The sequence below is a fragment of the Alternaria triticimaculans genome (assembly GCF_023758025.1).
Source record: "Alternaria triticimaculans strain BMP 0046 chromosome Unknown scaffold_1, whole genome shotgun sequence".
NCBI classification, from domain to species: Eukaryota; Fungi; Ascomycota; class Dothideomycetes; order Pleosporales; family Pleosporaceae; genus Alternaria; species Alternaria triticimaculans.
This window is the reverse complement of record NW_026055958.1, coordinates 1,126,959-1,148,799: the sequence shown is the minus strand read 5'-3', so window position 1 is coordinate 1,148,799 and position 21,841 is coordinate 1,126,959. Positions and strand designations below refer to the sequence as shown.

Here is a 21,841-nt window from a genome sequence, read left to right as displayed (position 1 = left end):
TGCACTATTCCTCGTGTCCTCCTAGTAGGCTTTAGCCGTTTTGTACCAAGGCAGCCCTGAAGTCGGTATACGGTGCTGACTATGTCTCGGCTAAGCCTGCCTCTTGACAGATGTAGAGAGCCCTAGCAATAACATGCGAGTACGTGTCGACGAAATCTTCAAACTCTTCAAAATCAATAAGCTCAGCGTCGCGTCATAGAAGCGACGGCAAAAAGCTTGGGATCGACTGCCAACACCGCTGACGCTTATCCGTGGTTCTGGCGTGGCGAGGCGTTTCAATAAAGCCGGAACCGTAACGGTAGAGTACCTGCTCACGTGCGGCATCGCGCTTGCCGGCCGAGGTCTTCATCAAGCTTAATTTAGGCGACGTGTCGATCTTGAGTTCCCCCAATCCCCGTCTTTTACCCTATCAACCTCACCGTCGACACGCTCTATTTGCGAAAAAGGACCGCGCATCTGACCAGGTCCATCGAGGATAGGCGCGACACCACTCCAATGCGCCGCATGATTACCGCACACCACTGAGCCCGTATCTCAAAGGGTGGCGTGAATAAGCCCTTGCATACCGCGTCTGGGCAGGAAGCCTCAACCGCTGCCATGGCGTCTTCATATCCGCTGGCCGAGGCTTGTCTCGTCGCTCGAAATTCTTGATGCCGGTACCCGGTGTCGTGGTGTCGCATGTCGCATGTCCGTCCCCTGAGCGTGCAATTACCGTGGCCGCAAATACGATCGGGGTCCGTTGCCCAGGTCTTGGGCAACGCAAAGAACATTCGGGAGACCCGCCTCGACGATAGCCCTGGCAGGATGGCCCTCGGAGGAGCGAATGGTAGCGTTCGGAGGAAGTCTTGGCTGTATGGCGCGATTGGCTAAGCCGTTGTCGTATCCCAAGCTTCGAGCCATTATCTTGTCTATCTGCAGGCGGCCCCACAGCGTGGTTGTTGGTGGGAACGTCTGGCCTGCATCCCGCCAGCCTCCTCGATGTCTTGTCCGAATCAATCGCTGCGGTCGTCTTCCAGAACGTTTGTATCGACGCTATATCAACGCTATCGCCCGCAGATAACCGCGTTTGCAGTCAGAAAGAGCAAGGTCGCTGATACCGCGACTGAGGAATGCATGGGCCATGGGCTGGGCCTCCAAGACCAGAGTCGTTGGAGGCGCGAGCTAGTGGCTCTGGGCATTTCTTGGGGACGACTATCGCTACCCCGCGACCACCTGCTTTAGGCAGGAGGTTAGTCGATGGCATGCGACTGGGGCGCCACAGGTAATTGTTATCTTGGAACCAGCAAGCTCTTCTTGTCTCGCTGCTTGCCAGTGGTGGTTAGCAACTTGGCGAGGCTTGAGTAGCCCAGGACGCCTCGGCGATGCGGTGCGAAAAGAGCATCGTGCAGCACCTATCGCGCACGCGCCGAATGCCTTTCCGGGCACAACAGCCGCGGTGGCAATGCGTTTGCTGATGGACAGACGGTGGTGAAGGAGTCGATACGGTGCCCATCCCTGTGTCGGTGTGCGCGCCTTCCTTATCGGGCCTGAAGCTGTAGAGCACGACGTCGGACCCGTGATTCGCGTGCTCAAATTAAATGCACCACCACCCCATTCTCTTTGCTCGTCAGGGTCTCTCTTCTCCTCGCCGCACCCCATAAACAATCACCTGGCTGCTTTCCCAGTCACTCAACCACGGTCCACCTTCACTGTCAAACGGCCTAGGTGCACGCCCATCATGCCTGTTGGTGACGCCGGTGAAGTCGTGAGTACACTCTTCTCAAGCTCTATTGCATAACTGCTAACAACCCTTGCAGCAAGCTGTCGGCTTGGACCCCGCTCTTATTGACGCTTCTGGCGACCCCACGCGCAAGCACCCCGAGATGCACACAACCTCTGCGCCCGCCTACCTCCACTCCGAGGGCAAGGCCACGCTCCAGGACAGCTACCTCAACGAGGCTGATGACTTTCCCACCGACGAGGAGCTCGCCACGCTTCGCCGTGTGCCCGCTAGGATCCCATGGAAGATCTTCACCGTACGTGATCGCACTCACAGAGCACGTGAGACAAACACTGACTTGACTTCAGATCGCTTTCGTTGAGCTTGTCGAGCGTATGAGTTACTACGGAACTGTTGCTGTATACTCCAACTACATCGCTAAGCCGCTCACTACGCCCACTGGAGCCGCGCTCAACCCAGATGATGCTGAGGCTCAGCCCGGTGCCCTCAACATGGGCAAGCAGGTCGCTTTCAGTTTGACTACATTCAACGCCTTCTGGGTCTACGTCTGCCCGCTTCTCGGAGCCTGGATCGCCGACACCTACCTTGGTCGTTTCAAGACTATTCTGTACTCCGTCTTGGTCGCTGAAATCGGTCACTTGATCCTCGTCGCCTCAGCTGCGCCGTCTGTCTTGGAGAACTCCAACACTGCCCTCGGCGTTTTTATCCTCGGTCTCATCATCATGGGTCTTGGAACTGGAACTTTCAAGCCCAACATTGCCCCTCTTATCGCCGAACAAGTTCCTCAGGAGAAGATGCGCGTTGAGACACGCGGTACTGAGCGCGTCATTGTCGACCCCGCTGTCACGGTCACCCGTATCTACAACTGGTTCTACTTCTTCATCAACATCGGTGCTCTGGTCGGTCAAATCAGCATGGTTTACGCTGAGCGATACGTTGGTTTCTGGCTCGCGTACCTGATCCCCACCGTCATGTTCATCATCGCTCTCCCCGTCTTGATCTTCTGCAAGAAGTTCTACATCCTCCGTCCCCCGAGCGGTAACGTTATGGGCCCTGCTTTCAAGCTTCTCTTCAAGGCTCTTGGACGCGGAATGAGCATCAACCCCGTTAAGACTTGGAAAAACTGGAACGACGGCAACATGTGGACTGCTGTCAAGCCTTCCGTCCTTGGCTCCGCCGCACCCAAGTGGTACAACTTTGATGACGCCTGGGTTGATGAGGTTGCTCGTGGTTTCGCTGCCTGCTCCGTCTTCTTCTGGGTGCCTATCTTCTGGCTTGCATACCGCCAGATGGACTCCAACCTGACCCAGATGTGCGCCACCATGAAGCTCGGCGGCGTCCCCAACGACATTCTCTCCAACTTGGACCCCATCGCTATCATCATCATCGTAAGTACTGTCCAATGGTCCAACGCCCAGAACGAATGCTAATCGTACTATAGGTGCCTATCATGGACTCTCTCGTTTACCCCTTCCTTCGCAAGCGAGGTATCCGCTTCACTCCGATCAAGAAGATCACCGCTGGTTTCATCCTCGGAGCCTTCGCCATGGTCTGGGCAGCGGTTCTTCAACACTACATCTACAAGACCTCGGGCTACTACGAGACCAAGGACCCCGAGTACAAGACCGACATCACTGTCTGGGCTGTTACCGGTGTCTACGTCCTCATTGCCATCTCCGAGATCTTCGCCTCCGTCACCACTCTCGAGTACGCCTTTACCAAGGCTCCCAAGAACATGAGGTCGCTCGTTCAGTCCGTCCAGCTCTTCACCACCGCCTTCTCTGCCGCCCTCGCCCAGGCTTTCACTCCTCTTACCGCCGATCCCCACATCGTCTGGAACTACGGAAGTGTAGCCATCATCTCCTTCGTCACCGGTATCGCCTTCCACTTCGCCTACCGGAACATGGACAAGAACGAAGACCAGCTCAACCTGCTGCCCACCGGTCACCTCGGCACGGAGGGTCAGGCTGCTGACATCGAGAGGCGCCAGAGCGTCAACGAGGAGAGGCGCGCTAGCCTTGTCGCTCAAGAGAAGATGTAAGCGGTTCACATCGCGATGTGTTGATGCATGATGTTGTGATTCGCTTATCGAGTCACCGTTCAACGATATACCCCTCAAACCTATTGGTTACCGCGATTAGGACGCTAGTCATGTGTTATGTGCCGCTCGCTGGATGCGTCGGCTACTGGTCATGGCTAGTTTACTTACTTTAATGCCAAACTATCACTTCAAATAAATTGTTCCGCTGCGTACTCGTGATGTAAAACTGAATAGATGACAACTGAGTCGCCCACATCGCACTTGTCCACGACACTCTTGGCATTGATATGCAGTCCAATCAACCTTCTTGCATCTACCTGCCATACCATTCGAGTAAGAATTTTACTACATAAGGGAAGGGTTTATTTTCTCCAAAACGCTAAGGGTGTCAGTCATCGTTGCGACACACAGAGGAGTTGTCGCATCATTCTGAAACGCGTCCTAGCGCGTCGCCTTAAATTGCCTCTTAACACCCAGGTAGAGCCCTCGGACTCCTCTTACATCTACACAGCACTAGCCATCATCTTCCGATTCATATGGAATAGCCTTGACCACGACCGCAAAGTCTCAAATGTCGACTACTGAACTGCCAACTTCCCGCGGTGAAGCTTCCGCACATCTGGAAATGTACGCACTTTTAATATCTGACTTCTGCGTCACTGAAACTGACAGCACTTAGCTTCCGATTACAAGACCTTCCACTAGAGCTTCGCAATTATATCTACGAGTATGCGCTAGAGCCGAGGGTGACTCTCTGGCACAGTTGCTTGTACGACGAATACCGGCCGTCTACTTACCACTTGCCCAATCTCGAGCTGCATCCAGGTATGAAACATGCTAGATCGGCGTTCCTGATGTTGACGCAAGTACAGAAGATATGCAAGATGATGACGATCGATCCGACAGCTTCGAAGAAGATTTAGAAGGAGACAAGTACTTGGAGGATCCCAACTTGTCGATCGCGGGTAGCCCGCGTGATGATGGAAACACCGCCGTCTTGGCCTTCAAGATCTTGATAGCGACGCCTTTACTCGCTGTGTCTAAAGCCACCAATGAGGAAATGACGAAGGTACTAACCACCACCAAGAGATACTATGAGAGACTTCTGTTGTCGTCAATATATTTACACCGCATCACATCACCAAGCGCAGCTCTCATCGATTTATGGGCCAGCTGCGAGTTCTTCCTCCGGCACGACTACGGCAAGTCCATATTCTTCCTGAGAGATCTTCCAGACTCGCTGAAACCTTGCGTTCGCCGGCTGGTGCTCCCTTATGATTTCCTAAGTCTTATTGCATACTCGCGGTGGACCAAAGAGCAGTCAAGAGGTGGGGCCTTATTTACAAACTGGATCTCAGAAAATTTCCCCAACTTACGGACGGTGGTGATTGAGGTACCAGACGTGTGCGAAGTCATGGAAATGAATTGGAATGAGGCTTCGGACTATCTGTGCGAGATGCTCAAGAACGGCCGTTTGGACACCGTGAGATTCTATTACAAAGACTATGAGAAGGGCGAATGTGCACGTAGGGAAACAGATTCCCTCTTTTTTAGACACATAACGCTAGAGGGATGTGACTATGAAGGGACAGAAGAGGAAGATCGGTCATTACTGACTGGAGTTGAGGAACCCATATCCCCTACCTCACTGGCGTCTCAACTATGGCGCGACTTGCGGGCCTGCCGTGTTGTCAAGATCACGAGATCGCAGGCAACAGCCTAGTACAGCGGCTGCGATACATCTTAGCAAGGCTCCCGATCGTCTTGTTGGTCGTCAGCACACAGTTCAGGCGTTGGTCGTGGTCTCGACGAATTCAGGCGTAAAGTGGATCCTCGTTGTAGTAAAGACACAAAAGCATGCAGAGATTCAAAGTTTTAAAGTACGCGCAATTCTTGGAGCTGTGTGACCGTGTATGCTACTTGTGAAAAGACTCGCAAGGCTCGAGCGACGGAACAAGAAGAGGTCCTAGCGTTCGCGAGACGCGTCTCGACGCGTCGCGCTAGTGCCATCCCCTCCTTCCGCGAGGCTGGGGCTCCTCTTCCGTTGTGTTCGCAAGCGCAATACCGAAGCCCGGTTTTACACACACCAACAGCAATGCGTGAAGAGACGGCGGAAGCATCGCGGTCTGGGCATGGTGATGCCGCCGCACATCTAGACTCGTTAGGACTCTCCGCCGTACGCATCGCGCTTCTATAGCTAACAATGTGCAGATTCCGTCTGCATGACCTACCGCAAGAACTTCGCGATATGATATATGATTATTCACTTGAGCCAAGAGCGATCTTTCGGCATACGAACCGCGAAGATCAACGGGAACAAAACCAGGGTTACGACCTGCCAGAGACGAATCCTAGCAAAGGTACGCAGACTCGGGTGTAACCACCACGTCAGGACTAACTCTCCCATAGAAGACCCGCAGATGATTCTCGATATGATGAAAACACCGCGAGTGCTTGATGAGGACCAGCCAGTTCCGGACGAGCTTTACGATGTGTTTTGGAACGACCCTAATGGAAGCTTAGGCGCATTCTCTGATCACCAAGATGTAATGCTCACGTACAAGATCTTCATGTCGACACCACTACTTCTTGTTTCCAAGGAAGTGAATAGAGAGGCGGAGAGGGTACTGCGGGCCAACAAACGAGGATGGATCAATTACTACAACGAAGTCGCGCGATCCAACATACATTACCATCGGATCATTAAACCGACCAGGGCTTTCCAGTACCTTTGGTCTCGCAGTCAGGTCGTTCTGGAAAACACTACCGCGGATACCATGTTCTTCTTGCAGTTCCTACCGGAGGTCTTGAAGAAGAGCCTTCATAGTTTGATCATCACGAAAAGCTTGATGATCGAAAACGAATTGTCGATAGCACTCTGGCAAACTGACGACGAAAAGGGCGGATCGTTCATGTCAAACTTGATCAAAGAACACTATCCTAACCTGCGTACAATGGCTCTTGAGATACCAAGCACGGAGGAAGAGATGAGAAGCAATATCAATAACGCTTTCGGGCACTTATGCGATATGCTCAAGATGAAAGATCTAGATGCCCTCAGGTACTTCTTCAGGGAGGCTTGCTTTTCTCAATCCGACGGCTGGTTCCTCATAGATGTGGACCTAGAAGGGTGGGAGCTCAGCGATGAGTCCGACGACTATGAGGTGGGAGAAGACGAAATTTCGGAGCGCTACAAACAACCCCTGGATGGCGTGGAGGAAACTATTTCGCCTACTTCAATCGGGTCTGCAGTATGGCGCGATCTGGGAATGGAGCGCGTCGTCAAGATCACGAGGTCGCAGACAGCAGCCTAGCGCTGTGGCTGCGACGTATTCTAATATGTGTTTTGAATCAGACCTAGGTTGCATTAATTTTTCCCGTCGCTCCGTCCTCCAGTCATTCTCATTGCGACAGTTAGTCAGGGGTGTGCCTATTGGCTGTGCTACGCTACTCACCTCGCTCGGCGCCCACTCACCACTAGCTAAACAAATGTGTAAAAAAAAAAAATGTCTGGAAATATTGTCGCAACGTCGCGGTACTGCTTACAAGTATAGATGCCTTATTGGTGGTATACGTTGCGACAACCGTGGTCAAAGTGTGCAACCATGGTACCGAGAGTCTGCCGCCTTCAGGCATCAAGATCACGTTTTCAGTTCCAGTATGTATATATTGCGCTTGGCTTCCCACTCTCATCTCATCTCTACAATTAACTTCCTGTTCCCATTCATGCTCTACAATTAAACTATTGCAGCAAATACCGAAACTCAGACATCATGACTCTTACCATGATTCAAACCTCAACCGAGTTCGAAGCGGATCAGCTCTACAACGCCATTCACTACTCAGATTTCGCCTATGACTACACAACGGCGGTTTCAGCCTATTTGAAAGACTTTCCTGCTCTCCCCTCCGTTCCGACCACCGAATACTCCTACGCACCAACCTCAATACCTACTTGGTGGCCAGACTTCACGCACAGTACACTTTTGTCAGACATGTCTTATCCAGTCTCACCAAGAGAGTTGAAATCTCTGATCGAAGCCGAATTACACCAAGGTCTCACGCAGTCAGCTATCCTCCAGCACTGGATGAAGAGATCTGGGAGCGAAATCCCGCTTGGCAGTGCCGCTGCAGCCGCAGCACTCCAAGACGCTATCATCGTGGCCTCTGATGCCGAGTGGTACGAGCACGATGACCATTTCATCACGGAACTCGGAATATCTGTTCTCGATCCGCGTTCCGTGCCACAACCATTTTCCTCATCACCATGGGGTATTCTCACCAGCATGGAGAACTACCACGTGCGCATCAAGCCCCACGCACATCTCACCAACAAAGACCTCTGCGAAGGGCATCCAGATGCCTTTCAATTCGGCAGCACAACCTTTGTCAGCGTGAAAGAAGCGAAAGAAATGCTGCGCAGCATTTTCACTCGCCAAGACATATACGGTAACCTACGTCCAATAATCTTCGTAGGCCACGCCGTCTCAAACGACTACGAAGTCATAAAATCGCGCTTTGGTCTCGACCTTGAAGAAATCGGCACCATCGTCGCAACAATCGACACACAAGTGCTGGCCGTAGAGCACGGCCTCGTAAACCCATCCCGCAAAATCCGCCTTGCACATCTCCTCGCCGAATACGACATCAAAGAACCATACCTTCACAACGCCGGCAACGACATCGTATGCACCATGATCGCCGCCTTCCTAATGCTTTGTCCTCCAACCCAAACCCCGCTCAACAAACTCCACTACGTGGACCTCAAAGCGCAACTCCGCGACGCGGGCCAAACCGCCATCAAAGAAGGTCGCGGCTACGGCGTCACGCGTTTCTGTGAGAAATGTGATTCACATCACCACACCGCACCGTATTGCCGTGTGAGTGTCTGGCACTGTGAACACTGCGAAAAAGACCCTCTGACACGACACATGGCGTATACTCATAATTCGCAGAAATGCATTAATGTAGTTAAGCAGGCTGCGCTGATCAAGAAACAGGGTAGCATGGGTTATGGACAGGGCGGGTCGAAGCGCTCGAGTAGTCCTAATGCTGTGCCGTGTGAGTTTTGTATTGAGAGTACAGATCCGAGACGGTATTGTAATGAGAATGCTTATGGGCATAAGACGGGGGATTGTGTGTGGCGGAGATAGAAAACATGAGAAAATCGGATCAAATTATTTTTAATACGTGTGTCCTGACTGCATACATGTGATGATTCGCTGCATGTAGGGTGTTCAAATTCGGGATGTAACTGCCCAGGTATCTCTTGCGCATGGTTTCTGCGAGTTGAGGAAGGCGTGAATAGCTCATCGACGAATGCACTGTCATCGTCGATGCGCATGCATTGTTTGAGGAGATACCGGGTTGATCGAAATTACATATGTGGCCTAATTCGCCAGGTCGTCTTCTCGCTGCGAAATCTGTCTTGTTGAGTGGAAAGGTGCAGCGTGTCTGCCTTCCAAGGTTAGCGATGTCGCACAGCGTTGACGCGGTGACGTGAGGAGCAAACAAACATACCCTCGTTGCTGCCTACGCGCTTTCCCTTGAAATCTGGCACGCGCCTTTTCAATGTGACACCTTCCATCCCCATCGCTTCTGCACACCTTCCGCTTTCCATACAGCCTTGTTTTCTTACATCTTCATCGCACTACCGCTGCTTGCCAACAAGCTTCAGCATCTCTACACGCCTGTGTTACTTCATCGACCTGTCTCAGCGTTCACAGTCATGTCTTACCGCGCCTTTCACGACATGCCCACCGAGCTTATCGAGGCCGCCGCAGGCTATATGGACGACGCAGACCTTCTGTCCTTTCGCTTGACATGTAGACATGCAGACGCGAAGACTCTACGCGTAGTCGGCAAGCGCTTCTTCTCCAGCCTCAAGACTACTCTGATGGCGTCCGATCTCGAGAAGCTCGACGGCGTCTCTCGAAGTGCGCGACTAGCCAAATACGTTAGGAACATCCGGATCGAAGACGACCAACTGGAGGTTGTATCATCTATGCCCTCGGACAAAGGCAATTATCTAGATCCACGGGAGCTAGCGATGTTGAGAGCGAGGCATCGCAGATGGCTGCACGAAACAATGGTCGTCCCTGAGGTGGACAAGACCGCCGTTGCCAAATTGAAGGCCATAATCGGGGAACGCCTTTTGTCTCTAGATACCCTTGCTATTCACTACTCTGACACTAGAGATGTGGAGAAAGCTACAGAAGCTACCATCGCGCTCGCTCAAGAGATCGTCCTAGACGGGAAACTTGCCAGTACCGCATTCTCAGTCTACTTAAGTTCTCGAGGGCTTTCTTGGGTAGGAGCCGTCTTGACTCTGTATCTTGATCGATCTAGAGAAGGCTTGGATAACAGACTGCTTCAGGATGTGGGATTGCAGCTGTTGTCCGGTGGGCCTCCGCCGGACCACCTGCTTACCTCAATTTCCGAGTGCACGCAAAGGTTGGGACATCTCCGAATGGAGTGCACAGGACCGCAATACGCCCTACTTGTCGGCCTCGTGTACCAAGGAAGGCGCCTGCCCAAGCGGGCAATCCTGCGGTTTTTGTCGTCAAAGGCGTTTCGCACATTGTACAGGACATTCTGACGAGTGTTGGTCTTACACACATCTCCGTGGTCTCCGTGTCACGACCGGAAGACTTGTTGCACGAAGTTTTGGACGAATACCCACAATGGCAGACTTGGCAAGTAAGGATTGCTTTGACCCTGCGCGGATCGATGGGGGAACTGGACAACATGTTTCTTTCTACTACTTGGAGGGGCACTAGTATCCTAGTCGGCAACTTTTGTATCCTTTGAACTATACAGATCGTTGCACTGCATGCCATAATCTACGCAGTAGAGTGGTAGGATGGCGGCATGTATTTTGGTATTCACGAAGTCGCGCCTCAGACAACTAAGAGATCTCTGTCACTGTATCAGGCGCCTTAAATTCGAGCCCTTTTCCGTCTCAACCAATCGTGAACAGGTAGCGGGGGTTTGCACATGTCTCGACACGTATAGCGCGCCGTTGGCAAAGTTCCATATGTCCGAAACTCTTATCTATCAAAGCGACCATTCTCAACATACCGCTCCCACCAATCATCCCACCTACACACCCCCCATAACCCCCTCCATCCACGGATAAACCGTGCCATTCGCCTCCGGATACCCCATATGCAGCCTCCCCTGCATAAACCGCATCTCCTTCGGACTCCCATACTCCGCCAGCAACATACTATCCTCCACCGGCATACACCCATCCAACACACCATTCACAAGCAACAACCTACAGCTGCTCATACCCTGCCCTACAACAGCCACACCCTCGCCCTTTCCACTCACGAGCGAGAATTCATCTTGGCATTTCTCTTTCATCTCGTCAAAGGACGAATAGCCGTATTTCTGGATATACGCTTCCTCGAGACCGAAGGGGTATTCGTGTTTAGAGATCTGTGAGAGCCATTCTGAACCGATGTAGTGATGTGTTCCGGCGCCGTGGCCGACGCTGCCGAGGAGGCGGGAAGAGTTCGTGTGCGCGAGGCGGATGGCGTAGTAGCCGCCGGCTGAGAGACCCCATGCGATGACTTTCTTTTCGTTCAGATAAGGCGTTTCGTGGATCCAGTCTAGGATGCTGGTGAAGAGCCGGTCTGGGGAGAGCGGGTCGCGCTTGTTGGCGGGGCAGTCGACGGTTGTGCCGGGTATGTCGCAGATTAGGGTTGCCCAACCGCGGCTCAGGTGCTCTTGTGTGCGCTCCGTGTTGTCGGGGCGGTGGCCGTCTAGGCCGGTGATGAGGAGGACGGTGGGGAAGGGGCCTGAGCCGGTGGGTTTGCGGGTGTAGAGGGGGATGGAGGTGCCGTCGCCGTTGGAGGCTTGTTTGTGGGGTATTACGACTTCTTCGAGGGGGATGTCCCAGAGTTGTGCGCCGCGGAAGTAGACTTCCTTTTGCTCTTCGAAGACCTTCTTCTTGAGCTCCGTGCCGATGTAGGGGAATCGTGCTAATCTGTATACGGCGTTTGCGTTGAGGTATAGCTTCTTCGCTGCCTCTTTGTCCTTGTTTTCCATCTCTTTGGCTTCCTTCGCTAGGCGTTGCGCTGTTGGCAAGAAGGCGTTGGTATATGCATCGTCGTAAGGGTCGTTGATGTTGTTGTCGATGAGGTGTTTGAAGATTGGTTCGAAATCTTCAAACTTGCCATCGTGGAAAGGGTAAACGCCTTTGGTGCAGGGAAACTTCCAACGTTGTTCCCAGAGTTTCTGAATACTGCCGCGATGTCCGTATTCCTTGGTGAAGAGGTCTCCGAGGATCCAATTTCCGTTAGGCATGATGCAAATCTTTTGATCGAAGGAATGTGCAAGGGTATAGTTTAGACAGACTGCCAGCTGTTTGCATGTCGTCGTTGCGCATACAAGCGTTGTATATACATGGACGTTTCGGGATCGGCGGGGCCGGCTCGCCAGTTGTTTCAGGCCCGTCCGGACGGACCCCCGCAAAATGAACTACGGCTTCCCGTAGTCTGCATCAACCAAACGTACGTTAAAACTTCCGATGAAGCTGACGTTGATCTACATGGATGGTGCGACAAAGTGGCAAGACCCTGAATGCAGGCACGCGGATATGCATTATTGCCCGGGAAACTCTTCTGCCTCTTCCTCCTCTGCTTTACGCTTCACGTACTCTCTGAGAACATGCACAAGTCTCATCCTACCGTCTTGCCTCTCAAACACCTGTGCGTGGTCTACAGTAGGCCACCAAATCGTCTCTGTGCCGTGGCCTCTCCACTCGGAGTCCTTCCAGGTTCTGTCCTCGCCCTTGAGGTCAGCACCATTGAGGTACTTCCCGATGGTCTCGGTGTCAACTATCAGATCCCTGCCTCCGAGGCTGACAGTTACATCGCGGTCTTTGAGGTCCTCCTTCCACAGTATGTTTTGTGCCCAGAAGAACTGGCGCGCCAGGGTTTGCGCAACCATCATGTCGGTAGAAGCGAAGTAATAGAGCTGGTGCTCGTTCGCGCCTTTCGGTCGACGCGCGGTAAAGTTGTACGCCACGTCGGGAAGATGTAACAGGAATGTAACAGGGTCGATGAAGACCATCGGGCCGATTTTGGCAGTGGTGATGGGGTCCCGAAGAAGGTGGGTAGAGATGACGGAGCCGTAAGAGTGACTTGCGAGTACAACTTTGTCGAAAGCATGGCGTTCCAGAATCATGTTGATCTGGCGACAAATGTCGTCTTTATCGGGAATCGCCCCAGTGATGCGGAAGCTGACAGGCATGATTTCCACAGCAATAATACCGACCTGACCATCTTGTGCCGCAAGCGGATCGTGCTTGTTTATCTCGTTCAAGAACTCGACGTATGGGTGCAGGCCGATGCCGATGCCGTGTACGAAGAGAACGGGTAGTCGCGTCTTCGAGGTGTGTGGTCGGTACCAGTAACTCAGATCAGGCGCGGATGAGATGTTGCGCGTAGTGAAATTGGCGAGTCGCGGTGGGAAGATGGCCAGCGAGGAGCGAAGGTGGGTGCGAAACAACATAAAGCCGTAGTAGCGCAGACGAGCGGCGGTGAGGGTATCGACCAGCATGACGATCTGTCGCCATCAGTATCACATATAATCTCAAGACCAGCAGACATACCATATACCACAGAAACGGCCGATGCGCCATGTTGACTTGGTCGATAGTCAGGCGCAAGCTCTTTGCGCTGCCCATGCCAGGCGCCAGCTTCCTCCCTAGCATCGTCTCTATGCCATCCGCATACTCGTTGAGCTCGTCGTCCTCAGCATTGGTTTCTTCCGGGTGCGCCTGCCGCCTCTTCCTCCGCTCCTCATCGCTCTCGGTGCCGCGGTTCAGCAGCGCCCACGCAAAGAACTCGCGCACATTCTCGCGTCGTATTTCGCCCGGTCTCGCGCCCAGAAACCACCTGCTGACGTAGTACTCGGGGTGCGGGATCTTATCCCAGCATCGCCAGAAGAGCTCCTTCCTCTCCTCCTTCTCGAGGGGCGGCGGGTGTTGCGCGGAGGCTTGAAGCGCGCGCTTGCGGGGCAGGTAGACGAGCAGCCAGAAGGCGGTCTCGATGATGCTCCACGTGAGGAGGAAGCGACGGAAGGCCGAGTGCGGGGGCTCTGCGATGCTGAAAGAGACCCAGAAGATGCTGAAAGGCGTGATGGCGCGGAATCCCAGGATGCACGTCCTGATGAGCAGGTACTTGGGGAGGGTGTTTTCGATCATGGCGGTAGTGCGACAGGATATTAGGTATCAGGAAGTCAACCGCACCCCATCAAAAGGCATGGCGGGGGTATTATCGTTATCATGGTGGAAGTTGTTGACGGCTACACGGCAGGGTTGCTGCTTACAGCCCGCCGATGACGCAGCTGCCTGCTGCTTTCTTTGGCTTAGTCAGCAGCGCATCACACTTCTCGCAACCAACACCGTATTCGGCAGAGTGTACATTCATCCTATATTGTTTGCATCTATGCTAGACCCAGGGTATCTTCAAGGCGTTTTCAGCCGTCATCTGAACTTCCAAAAGCAACTAGTCACCTCCCGGCCTGTTCAAAGCGCCGCCAGTCTAACGCCGAAACACCTGTGCAGTCCTTCTGCCATCTCAACCTTGGTTGTATCCTCCCTGTCCTCCACGTGGAGGGTATCCACCACGACCGCGACCAAACGAAACGTTGCCATAGCCGCCTTGGCCGAGATGCCCGCCAAACCCCCTGACAGAAGGGTGTCCTCCAGGGCCTGGCGGGGCGAAGCCATGTCCACCAGGGGAGTCGAAGTACTGTCGGAGACCGTCATAGTTCATGGTAGGACCAGATGGACGAGTGGAACCACGACGTGACATGGGACGACCCCAGCTGGCGTGGAAGCCCCCACGAGGCGGGTGCTTGGTCTTGGGTTTCTTGAGGGCCCGAGCAATAGCGTCCTTCTCGCGCCGAATGAGCGCCTTCTTGTTGGCTACACAGATGCAATGCTCGGTGACGTGTTCCTTTCCTGGCTCGATATTGCACTTGTTCTCCTCGCACTCATCACAATGAAGGTCTGTGGCTTGGCAATCTGGCTTCATGTGGCCGATAGTGCCGCACTTGAAGCAGTACTTCTCAACGCCACCAAGGCTATCATCGAAGTTCGCCACACTATGGCGCTCCAGATCCTCGGCCACTTGCTCCATGCTCTTGTGTGCGAACTTCTTGCACTTGTGTCCGCCCAAAACGATTTGGAAGGCGGAGATCAACGTGCGAGCGGCGTCGTTTGCCGCCGTGTGGGAATCACGATGCTCGAAGGAGAGCTCTTCGACCATACGCCTGAGACCAACCTGCTCGTTCCTCGGCATCATCCAGTAACCTTTGTCACGAACCAGCAGCTGGGTGTCGATGTAGCGGACCACGGTGCCGATTGGCTCCATGTCGAAAGCAATAGCCTTGGACTTGAGGTTGTTCAGATCGTGTCCGACGTCGTGGCCGAGAACGACGATGGGGAAGTTACCCTTGAGGTCGGGGAAGTAACCCTTGAGGCGGGGTACGTCACTGATGGGTTGAACAAAGAGGTCGGTCAGGATTTGACGCGCCTCGGCGAAGGTGACGAACCGGCCTTGACCGAAGCGGTTGCCTTCGACTCCCCGCGATGCTGGATTCTGGTTCGGGAGATGGGACGTCTCGATGGTGCGTAGGAGGTAGAAGCGGACTTTCTTCATCAGGTTCTCCCCATGATCACCGAAGTCTCCAGTGGCCACGATGGGCAATACATCTTGACGACCGAAGGTAGCGATGCCGACCTCGGTGGTCTCGTCGGTATTGTTCGACCAGTGCTCACAGTCAATACAGATGACGATGACATGGTTGGCGAGGTCCTTGGCGATATCGGGGATTTTCTTGATGCACCTGCCTCCGACGCAGTGCTCCCACACTTCAAGGTCGCTGGCTTCTTTGAAGCGGCCCTCGAGCGCGATGATCCTGGGGTCTCGAGCATCAGGTGTAGCATCTATACTGACTGCGTTGAAGCTGGCTGCGAGCGCGGCGAGCGCGGGATCTTGAGCATCAGGTTGAGTGCTTGTGGGTGCGGCAGCGGTGACGGGGACCGGTCCACCTTGGGAGTTCTGGGACATAGCGGTGTCGCTTAAGGGCGGTAGAGTACTGGGATGCGGTGAGTATCCCATGGCGGTGGGCGAGTCCGCTGTCTGCAGAGGTACGAAGTCAGTATGTGTGTCATATGCACTTCGTACAGTCAGAACTTACCTTACGTAGTATGTCGTGCGCGTGGGCAATCTGAAGTGGACGATGTCGCTCGGGTTGAATGTAGTCGCGGGTTCTAGTTGCGAAAAGACAAGTAGAGAGTGCGGCGGAGACCAGAGGGGTAGGTACGAGAAACGCCGAATGTATATATGTGAACGGTCACTAGGCCAAGGTGAGCACGTATTTCATTGATCTAGTCAGTGAGCGTGAGCGTGAGCAATCTTGTGCCTTGGCCCGCCCCCGCCGCGCAAACAGGGTCGTCGTGGAGGGGCGGTAGTGAAAGTGAAGGAGGAGGAAAATCTTGGAGGAAAGTTGTTGAGTATATGCTCGCAATCTACAGATGGCAAAGGTGTCGGCAATGGCTGCGTACTTATAAAGTGTGGCCTCAGTTCACGGGAAGTAGCGGATCATGGTTTCAATATCAGTCTCCCATGGCTATGTCCACTGGAGCGGATTAAGAGACTTATACTAAAAGAGCTATCCAAGGTACGACCCACACGATTGTCAAACAGCCAATCTCGTGATTGCTAGAGCTACGCCTACACACCGACGTGTCCTCTCTACGAGCTAAGCTTTGCGGTATTGCACCGCTTCGATATCCTACGCCAATCGCACGTGACAATGTCGTATCGCAGACTCTTGTGCTGAAGATACTTCTCTTTTGCGAGAAGACCTGATTGTATGGGTACATGTGGATTTTGGAAGGTGTTGGTCGCTCGTTGCGATGGGTCATCAACGTCGTTTCGAAATGTCGAAAAAGACGGTCACCTACACGAATTCTTGTATGAAAATTGCATTCTTGGATACCTATAGTGGATACTATCTCTATCTGAAACAACATCGGACATCCTTAAAAATTCCTAGCAAATTGCAGAAGGTCGAAGTACGAAGTATCCTACAGACAGTCTCCAAGTACATGTGGAGATACGCCAGGAAATGCGGTCCTTACAGGGTGTCCAACCTTCTCAGTCTCACTACCGTCACCTCTAGAAATCTGCAAGATCAAGCGCAGCCACCGCGTTGGCGACTTTCTCAATCGAGGAAACCTCAGGACCTTTCATAGCATACGAGATGCAACGCTCAGTCATATGAGTACCCTTGGCCTGCTTGCGTTTGTCTGACTGCGAAGAGGCACAGTGGTCACACTTGACCTTTGCGTAGCAAAGCTTGCCTTGATAATTCCTCTTGGTATGGCCATACTTGCCACAGCGGAGACAAAAGAGGTCGTTGCCCCAGCCCCACTGCTGCTGCTGACTAAGCAACTCAATGGTATCGACAACCTCTTGCAGATGGCCGCCGTCTTCGGTCTTGAACTCGGAAGGAAGCACCATCTGTACAGCAGCAATGAGCGTCATAGCCGCGTCGTTGCCGGCAGTATGAGCATCTCGATAAGAGAAGCCGCACATGCCAACGAGAGCACTAAGCCCAATCTTATTGCCGCCCCAGGAATCGTATTTACACTCTTTGGCCAGGTACTGGGTGTCGATGACCTTGACGACAGTACCTAGAGCCATGGCGTTGAAACCCAGCGTGGAGTTCAACATGGACATGTCGCCAGAAAGAGCATGGCCCATGACCACGACAGGACAGAAGCCCTTCGAAGCATCGGTGTCGTCGACAGGCCACTGGAACATCGCCGTGAGCATTTCCTTGGCCTCGGACTTGGTGAGGAAACGGGTAGTGCCGAAGCGGTTGCTGTCATACAGTTAGCCGACGTCCTTTGCAATAGGAAGAAAGAGATGGTACTTACGCTTCAGGATCTCCAGGACACCACTTCAAGTTCAACAAGTGCGCATTTTCGAGAATACGCGCATGGTAGAAGTACACCTGCTTCAGCAGGTCCTCACCATGCATACCCGGACCTGCCAGTGCGCGCATGTCGCGAGAGTCAAACGTGGACACGCCGATCTCGGTCAGCGCGCTCTGCTTGCACTCCCAGTTCTCGGTGTCAAAGTTGACGACGATCATGTTCTTGGCGGAGGGTGGCACGCCGTCGAGGCTTGAGAGACCGAGACAGTGCGCGAGGACTGCGCGGCTGGACTTGCTGGCGAGGGCGAGCTCAAGCTGAGCGTTTGGGGAGAGGGGCGGAGGGGAGGAGGAGTCGTTGGAATCGCGGCTGGGGGAGCGGGAATAGCTTGAGTCGGACATCTTTGTCGATCTCAAGAGCTAGTCATGTCAGTTGGTCTTGTTTATCAAACCGGGCTTCAAAGACTTACAGGTATGTTCTGGTAGGAAAAAGGGGTGGTCGACTGCTCAGTCTCGCTGATCAACTTCTCTGACAGTTGAGACTTTTCCTCAACGGTAGTTCGTTTCTCTTTGGCAGATTCCCAAGTTATTTATACAGGCGTAGTGCTAGAAGTGGGCTCGTGCTGTATCACGATGATCTAGCACACTGCCAAGGGTGAATGTGTTGCAGGGGGGCTGCCTGGGTACTGTGACGTAAAAGAAGGGCGGTTGTTTTGACCGGAAGAGTTAAGAGTAGGCTCCAGAGTTCTGAGTAGGCTGAGGCTTCTGTCTAGATGTTGGCACGAAAAGGATGTTAGTAGATGTGGTGTGTCGAAGTGTTGCATGACTGCGTGTGGGCTCCATATTTTCAGAATCGGATAAGATGGTCGTAGCGAGAGCTCTCAACTTTGGTTGCGCAGATATATGACTAAAGTACAAATAATAGACCAACCAGATGTCTGATAATTGCCTACTCTGATTTATCTTTCCAAGGTCGGCATTCGCCGGTGCTACTATTCCACGCAGCGAGAAGCGAGCCAGTCAAGACTTCAGCAATCCAAATCACCATTTTGGGAGAAGTTATATAGGATCGAAAAGCAAAGCAGTGGCAACAATCGACAATTCCAAGTCCCTAAGGTTTCTTATGATGTTTTCGCGCCTGTGGCCAAGGACTTTAACCCGATAGTATCACATCAACACTTGCTTGTTCAGCGTGTTTTTCGTCCAACAGTGCTAACGCAAGCTCTTTTGTGCGACACATAAGTTTGTTAGCACAGAAAGGTCCTTGTAGAACGTATGGGTCTTTCCTCATATATCTTGTCGGTGCAAATTATTATTATAACAAACTGAGCGGCGCAGACGAACGGATACGCGGCATGATGAGCAACACTGCCAGAGTCGAAATGACTGAGTTCCACGTCATACTCAGATATCATTTTCAAGATCTACGCTATCTTCTTGCCCGCGACGTTCAAAAGCTTAGCATCAGTCGCGAAGTCTGCTTGTGAGCCTAGGTTCACGATACAGTCGTGCGCCACCTGCCGGCGACTGTCCACCCCTAGCCTAAAATTGCTACTACTGGTTCGATATACGCTTGGGCAGTGTAAAATGGAGATGCATGCTCCATCAGTAGACCCGTGCCAGCATGCAACCGAAAGCCGATACAAGTCGTTTGGAGATGTCATTTGTGGGAATGCGAGCGTCAGATGAGGAATGAGGTTTTTTGGGTGATGTCATGGGACCGGCCGCACGTGGCGGGCCGTGCGCGCATCGCTGTTCCTGCCCCGTCACTGGACGTATCACCACTGTGCCTTCATTCCTATACTCTTGCGTGTTCCAAAATTGTCCTCTAATGTCTCCGACAACGACTTTGACACATTACTCTTATGCAGCATTTCCTCTATATCGTTCTATTGTACCTTGACTGAGGATCGGCGACTCTCCACAAGCTTCCCCGCATTCCACCTGCAGCGAGTCAGGCCAACTCCACGTGTTCGCAGCAGAGGTTGCGAAGTACCTCGCTCATGGATACCTCGTCTCCTCTCTCTCGCATCGATACACTAGTATCAGATATGCCGTTGGAGAAAGACAGTAACACCGACGTCGTTCTACGCGACAGACTGAGTGCGCTGCCCGATGAGCTGCTGCTCCACATCTTCGAGGCGGTTGGGTGCCTCTCCAGACGCGACCTTTGCAACGTATCGCGCGTCAACAAACGATGCCACCGCCTCAGTGACGCCGTCTTATACAAGAGCATTCTGTTCGAAACTCCAGAACTACACCTCACATTCAGCGAGTCATTGAGTCGTCGCCCGCGCCGCGGCTCAGCCATCCATGAAATCAAGCTTGCCTACCCATCTTCGGAGCTGTCGCAACTGGCGCTTGATGCGCCTGTCGCCGGTTCATACCTGGATCCCAAGCGCTCAGATAGCCTCTCACGGACTTTATCGATAATGTCAAATTTGGAGAAGCTCGATATTTCCGTCCCCGACGTGCTCCTACACGGTATCGGTACCTTGTTCAACGGACCCTTCGACCTCGCCTGCTTGAAGTCCTGCTCACTATTCTATCAATGCGCTAATGATGCTTACTGGGACCTACGCGAGAACATACATATCTTCGCCCATCCTACGCTGGAAACCTTGACGATTCGCAGAGCTAAGCTAGACGAGAAGGGCTTCGATCACATCGAGCGGCCGCATATGACGGCGCTCAAACAACTTCACTTGATCGAATGCGATATTAACGACGACTCACTTGGAGATCTTCTCGAACTGCCCGAGGCGCTGGAGGAGTTTGTCATGACGCAAACGGAAGAGCCGGAGCCAGAACTGGAAGAAAGCTCTGATAACGTTGGTGACTATATTCTGGCAGCTCAGTCACAAGCCGAGTTCTTGAAGAGCATAACCATCGATCACCCAACACTTACCGGGCGCAAAGTGCTTCGTATGCGCGAGTTCGCAGCGCTGAAGACATTGCGCCTGAACTGGGATTACCAGCTATTTGGAAAGTCATCTAAGAAACCACGTCTTCATTCCGTTGGTCTCCCGCCAGTAATGGATACACTCGAGTTCTTCAACGAACTAGGAAGCGATACTGAAGTCACAGACCTTCTACTGGCTACTATCGAGCAGAAAGACATTGTCGCAAGGAACTGGAAGACCATGGTGGTGGTTGAGGGCGAAGACGGAGTATCGAGAGAGATAAAGAATGCGTGCAAGACAGCGGGGCTACAGTTGGATATTATTGGGGCTATGGATGAGGATACCGAATCAGAAAATGAACCAGAAAACGAATCGGACGCCGAATCGGAAAACGGATCGCAAGGCAAGTTCTGGGCACAACCGGACGCCAGGACCCAGATATCGGAAAGTGAATCGGAGAGCGAATCGGAAGACGAAACATGCCTTAGGGTGAACAAGGACATCGAGTCAGACTGTGATGAGAGCATTAAAGGTCCTCGTCGTTTTATGTGAAGGGCAACACTTGCTCATCTAGCGGAGCTTACATGACGTGTTGCGAACCTGTTTGGACTCTACTGGCGACGTCTTAGAGCTTGGAGATGCATATATACTTGGATTCAGGCGCCATATTATACCAGCCCATTACTGCAACACCAGCGTATACCTCCCTTTCATAACAATCTTCACTTTCCGGCCATTACCCGTATTCTTACTCGTCCTTGCAACTGCTCTCCTCTTCTTCGAGCGCCTCTTTGCTTGTCTCTTATCTTCCGCGTTGTCTTCGTCAACCTGGTTCCTTCGCCTCCTGCTATCTCTCCAGCCCTCTACGTACAGCCAAATCTGTCGCATTACACAAATAAACACCATTACGATATGTTCCGCTTTAAGCTTAACATGTGCGGCGGGGATGTAGGAGATATTTGGCCTAGGAATAGAGCCGAGTAGGGTTACTGGTAGAGATGCTATGCGCGCGAGCGCAGTAGTGGTGCTGTTCATCATTGTGAGGGGTTTGCGGCTTGTCGCATACGGTGGGTGTAATAAGAGCAAGTTTGGATTTGGGGTAGTATATGTGTAGTCTCCAATACGTCTCCGGAGTTCACAGAGTTACGCATCATAGCAAAGCGTGGAGGCATTCAATGTATCTTCAAGTGTCCACGTACATCCAGTAAGGCTGTG

The 21,841-nt window shown here is 52.7% G+C and overlaps 7 protein-coding genes across 7 annotated transcripts; 3 read left to right on the top strand and 4 right to left on the bottom strand.

Moving 5' to 3' along the window:
• Window positions 1-1,717: 1,717 nt before the first annotated feature.
• Window positions 1,718-3,761, top strand: J4E78_000415 (uncharacterized protein; the record flags this gene model as incomplete). Its single annotated transcript, XM_049361079.1, has 4 exons — window positions 1,718-1,744; window positions 1,797-2,015; window positions 2,068-3,108; window positions 3,162-3,761. The coding sequence occupies 4 exons, from the start codon at window positions 1,718-1,720 to the stop codon at window positions 3,759-3,761; spliced, it is 1,887 nt and encodes a 628-aa protein (XP_049226362.1).
• Window positions 3,762-5,856: 2,095 nt separating this feature from the next.
• On the top strand, window positions 5,857-8,727 carry J4E78_000414 (uncharacterized protein; the record flags this gene model as incomplete). Its single annotated transcript, XM_049361078.1, has 4 exons — window positions 5,857-5,860; window positions 6,171-7,005; window positions 7,513-8,591; window positions 8,717-8,727. The coding sequence occupies 4 exons, from the start codon at window positions 5,857-5,859 to the stop codon at window positions 8,725-8,727; spliced, it is 1,929 nt and encodes a 642-aa protein (XP_049226361.1).
• A 2,135-nt stretch (window positions 8,728-10,862) lies between these two features.
• Window positions 10,863-12,074, bottom strand: J4E78_000413 (uncharacterized protein; the record flags this gene model as incomplete). The annotated part of the gene is made up of 1 exon (XM_049361077.1): window positions 10,863-12,074. The coding sequence occupies one exon, from the start codon at window positions 12,072-12,074 to the stop codon at window positions 10,863-10,865; it is 1,212 nt and encodes a 403-aa protein (XP_049226360.1).
• Window positions 12,075-12,371: 297 nt separating this feature from the next.
• On the bottom strand, window positions 12,372-13,977 carry J4E78_000412 (uncharacterized protein; the record flags this gene model as incomplete). Its single annotated transcript, XM_049361076.1, has 2 exons — window positions 12,372-13,337; window positions 13,384-13,977. The coding sequence occupies 2 exons, from the start codon at window positions 13,975-13,977 to the stop codon at window positions 12,372-12,374; spliced, it is 1,560 nt and encodes a 519-aa protein (XP_049226359.1).
• A 376-nt stretch (window positions 13,978-14,353) lies between these two features.
• Window positions 14,354-16,166, bottom strand: J4E78_000411 (uncharacterized protein; the record flags this gene model as incomplete). The annotated part of the gene is made up of 2 exons (XM_049361075.1): window positions 14,354-15,922; window positions 16,158-16,166. 2 exons carry the CDS (start codon window positions 16,164-16,166, stop codon window positions 14,354-14,356), a joined length of 1,578 nt encoding a protein of 525 aa, XP_049226358.1.
• Window positions 16,167-16,963: 797 nt separating this feature from the next.
• Window positions 16,964-18,125, bottom strand: J4E78_000410 (uncharacterized protein; the record flags this gene model as incomplete). Its single annotated transcript, XM_049361074.1, has 2 exons — window positions 16,964-17,672; window positions 17,728-18,125. 2 exons carry the CDS (start codon window positions 18,123-18,125, stop codon window positions 16,964-16,966), a joined length of 1,107 nt encoding a protein of 368 aa, XP_049226357.1.
• A 1,601-nt stretch (window positions 18,126-19,726) lies between these two features.
• J4E78_000409 (uncharacterized protein) lies at window positions 19,727-21,178 on the top strand (the record flags this gene model as incomplete). Its single annotated transcript, XM_049361073.1, has 1 exon — window positions 19,727-21,178. The coding sequence occupies one exon, from the start codon at window positions 19,727-19,729 to the stop codon at window positions 21,176-21,178; it is 1,452 nt and encodes a 483-aa protein (XP_049226356.1).
• Window positions 21,179-21,841: the final 663 nt, after the last annotated feature.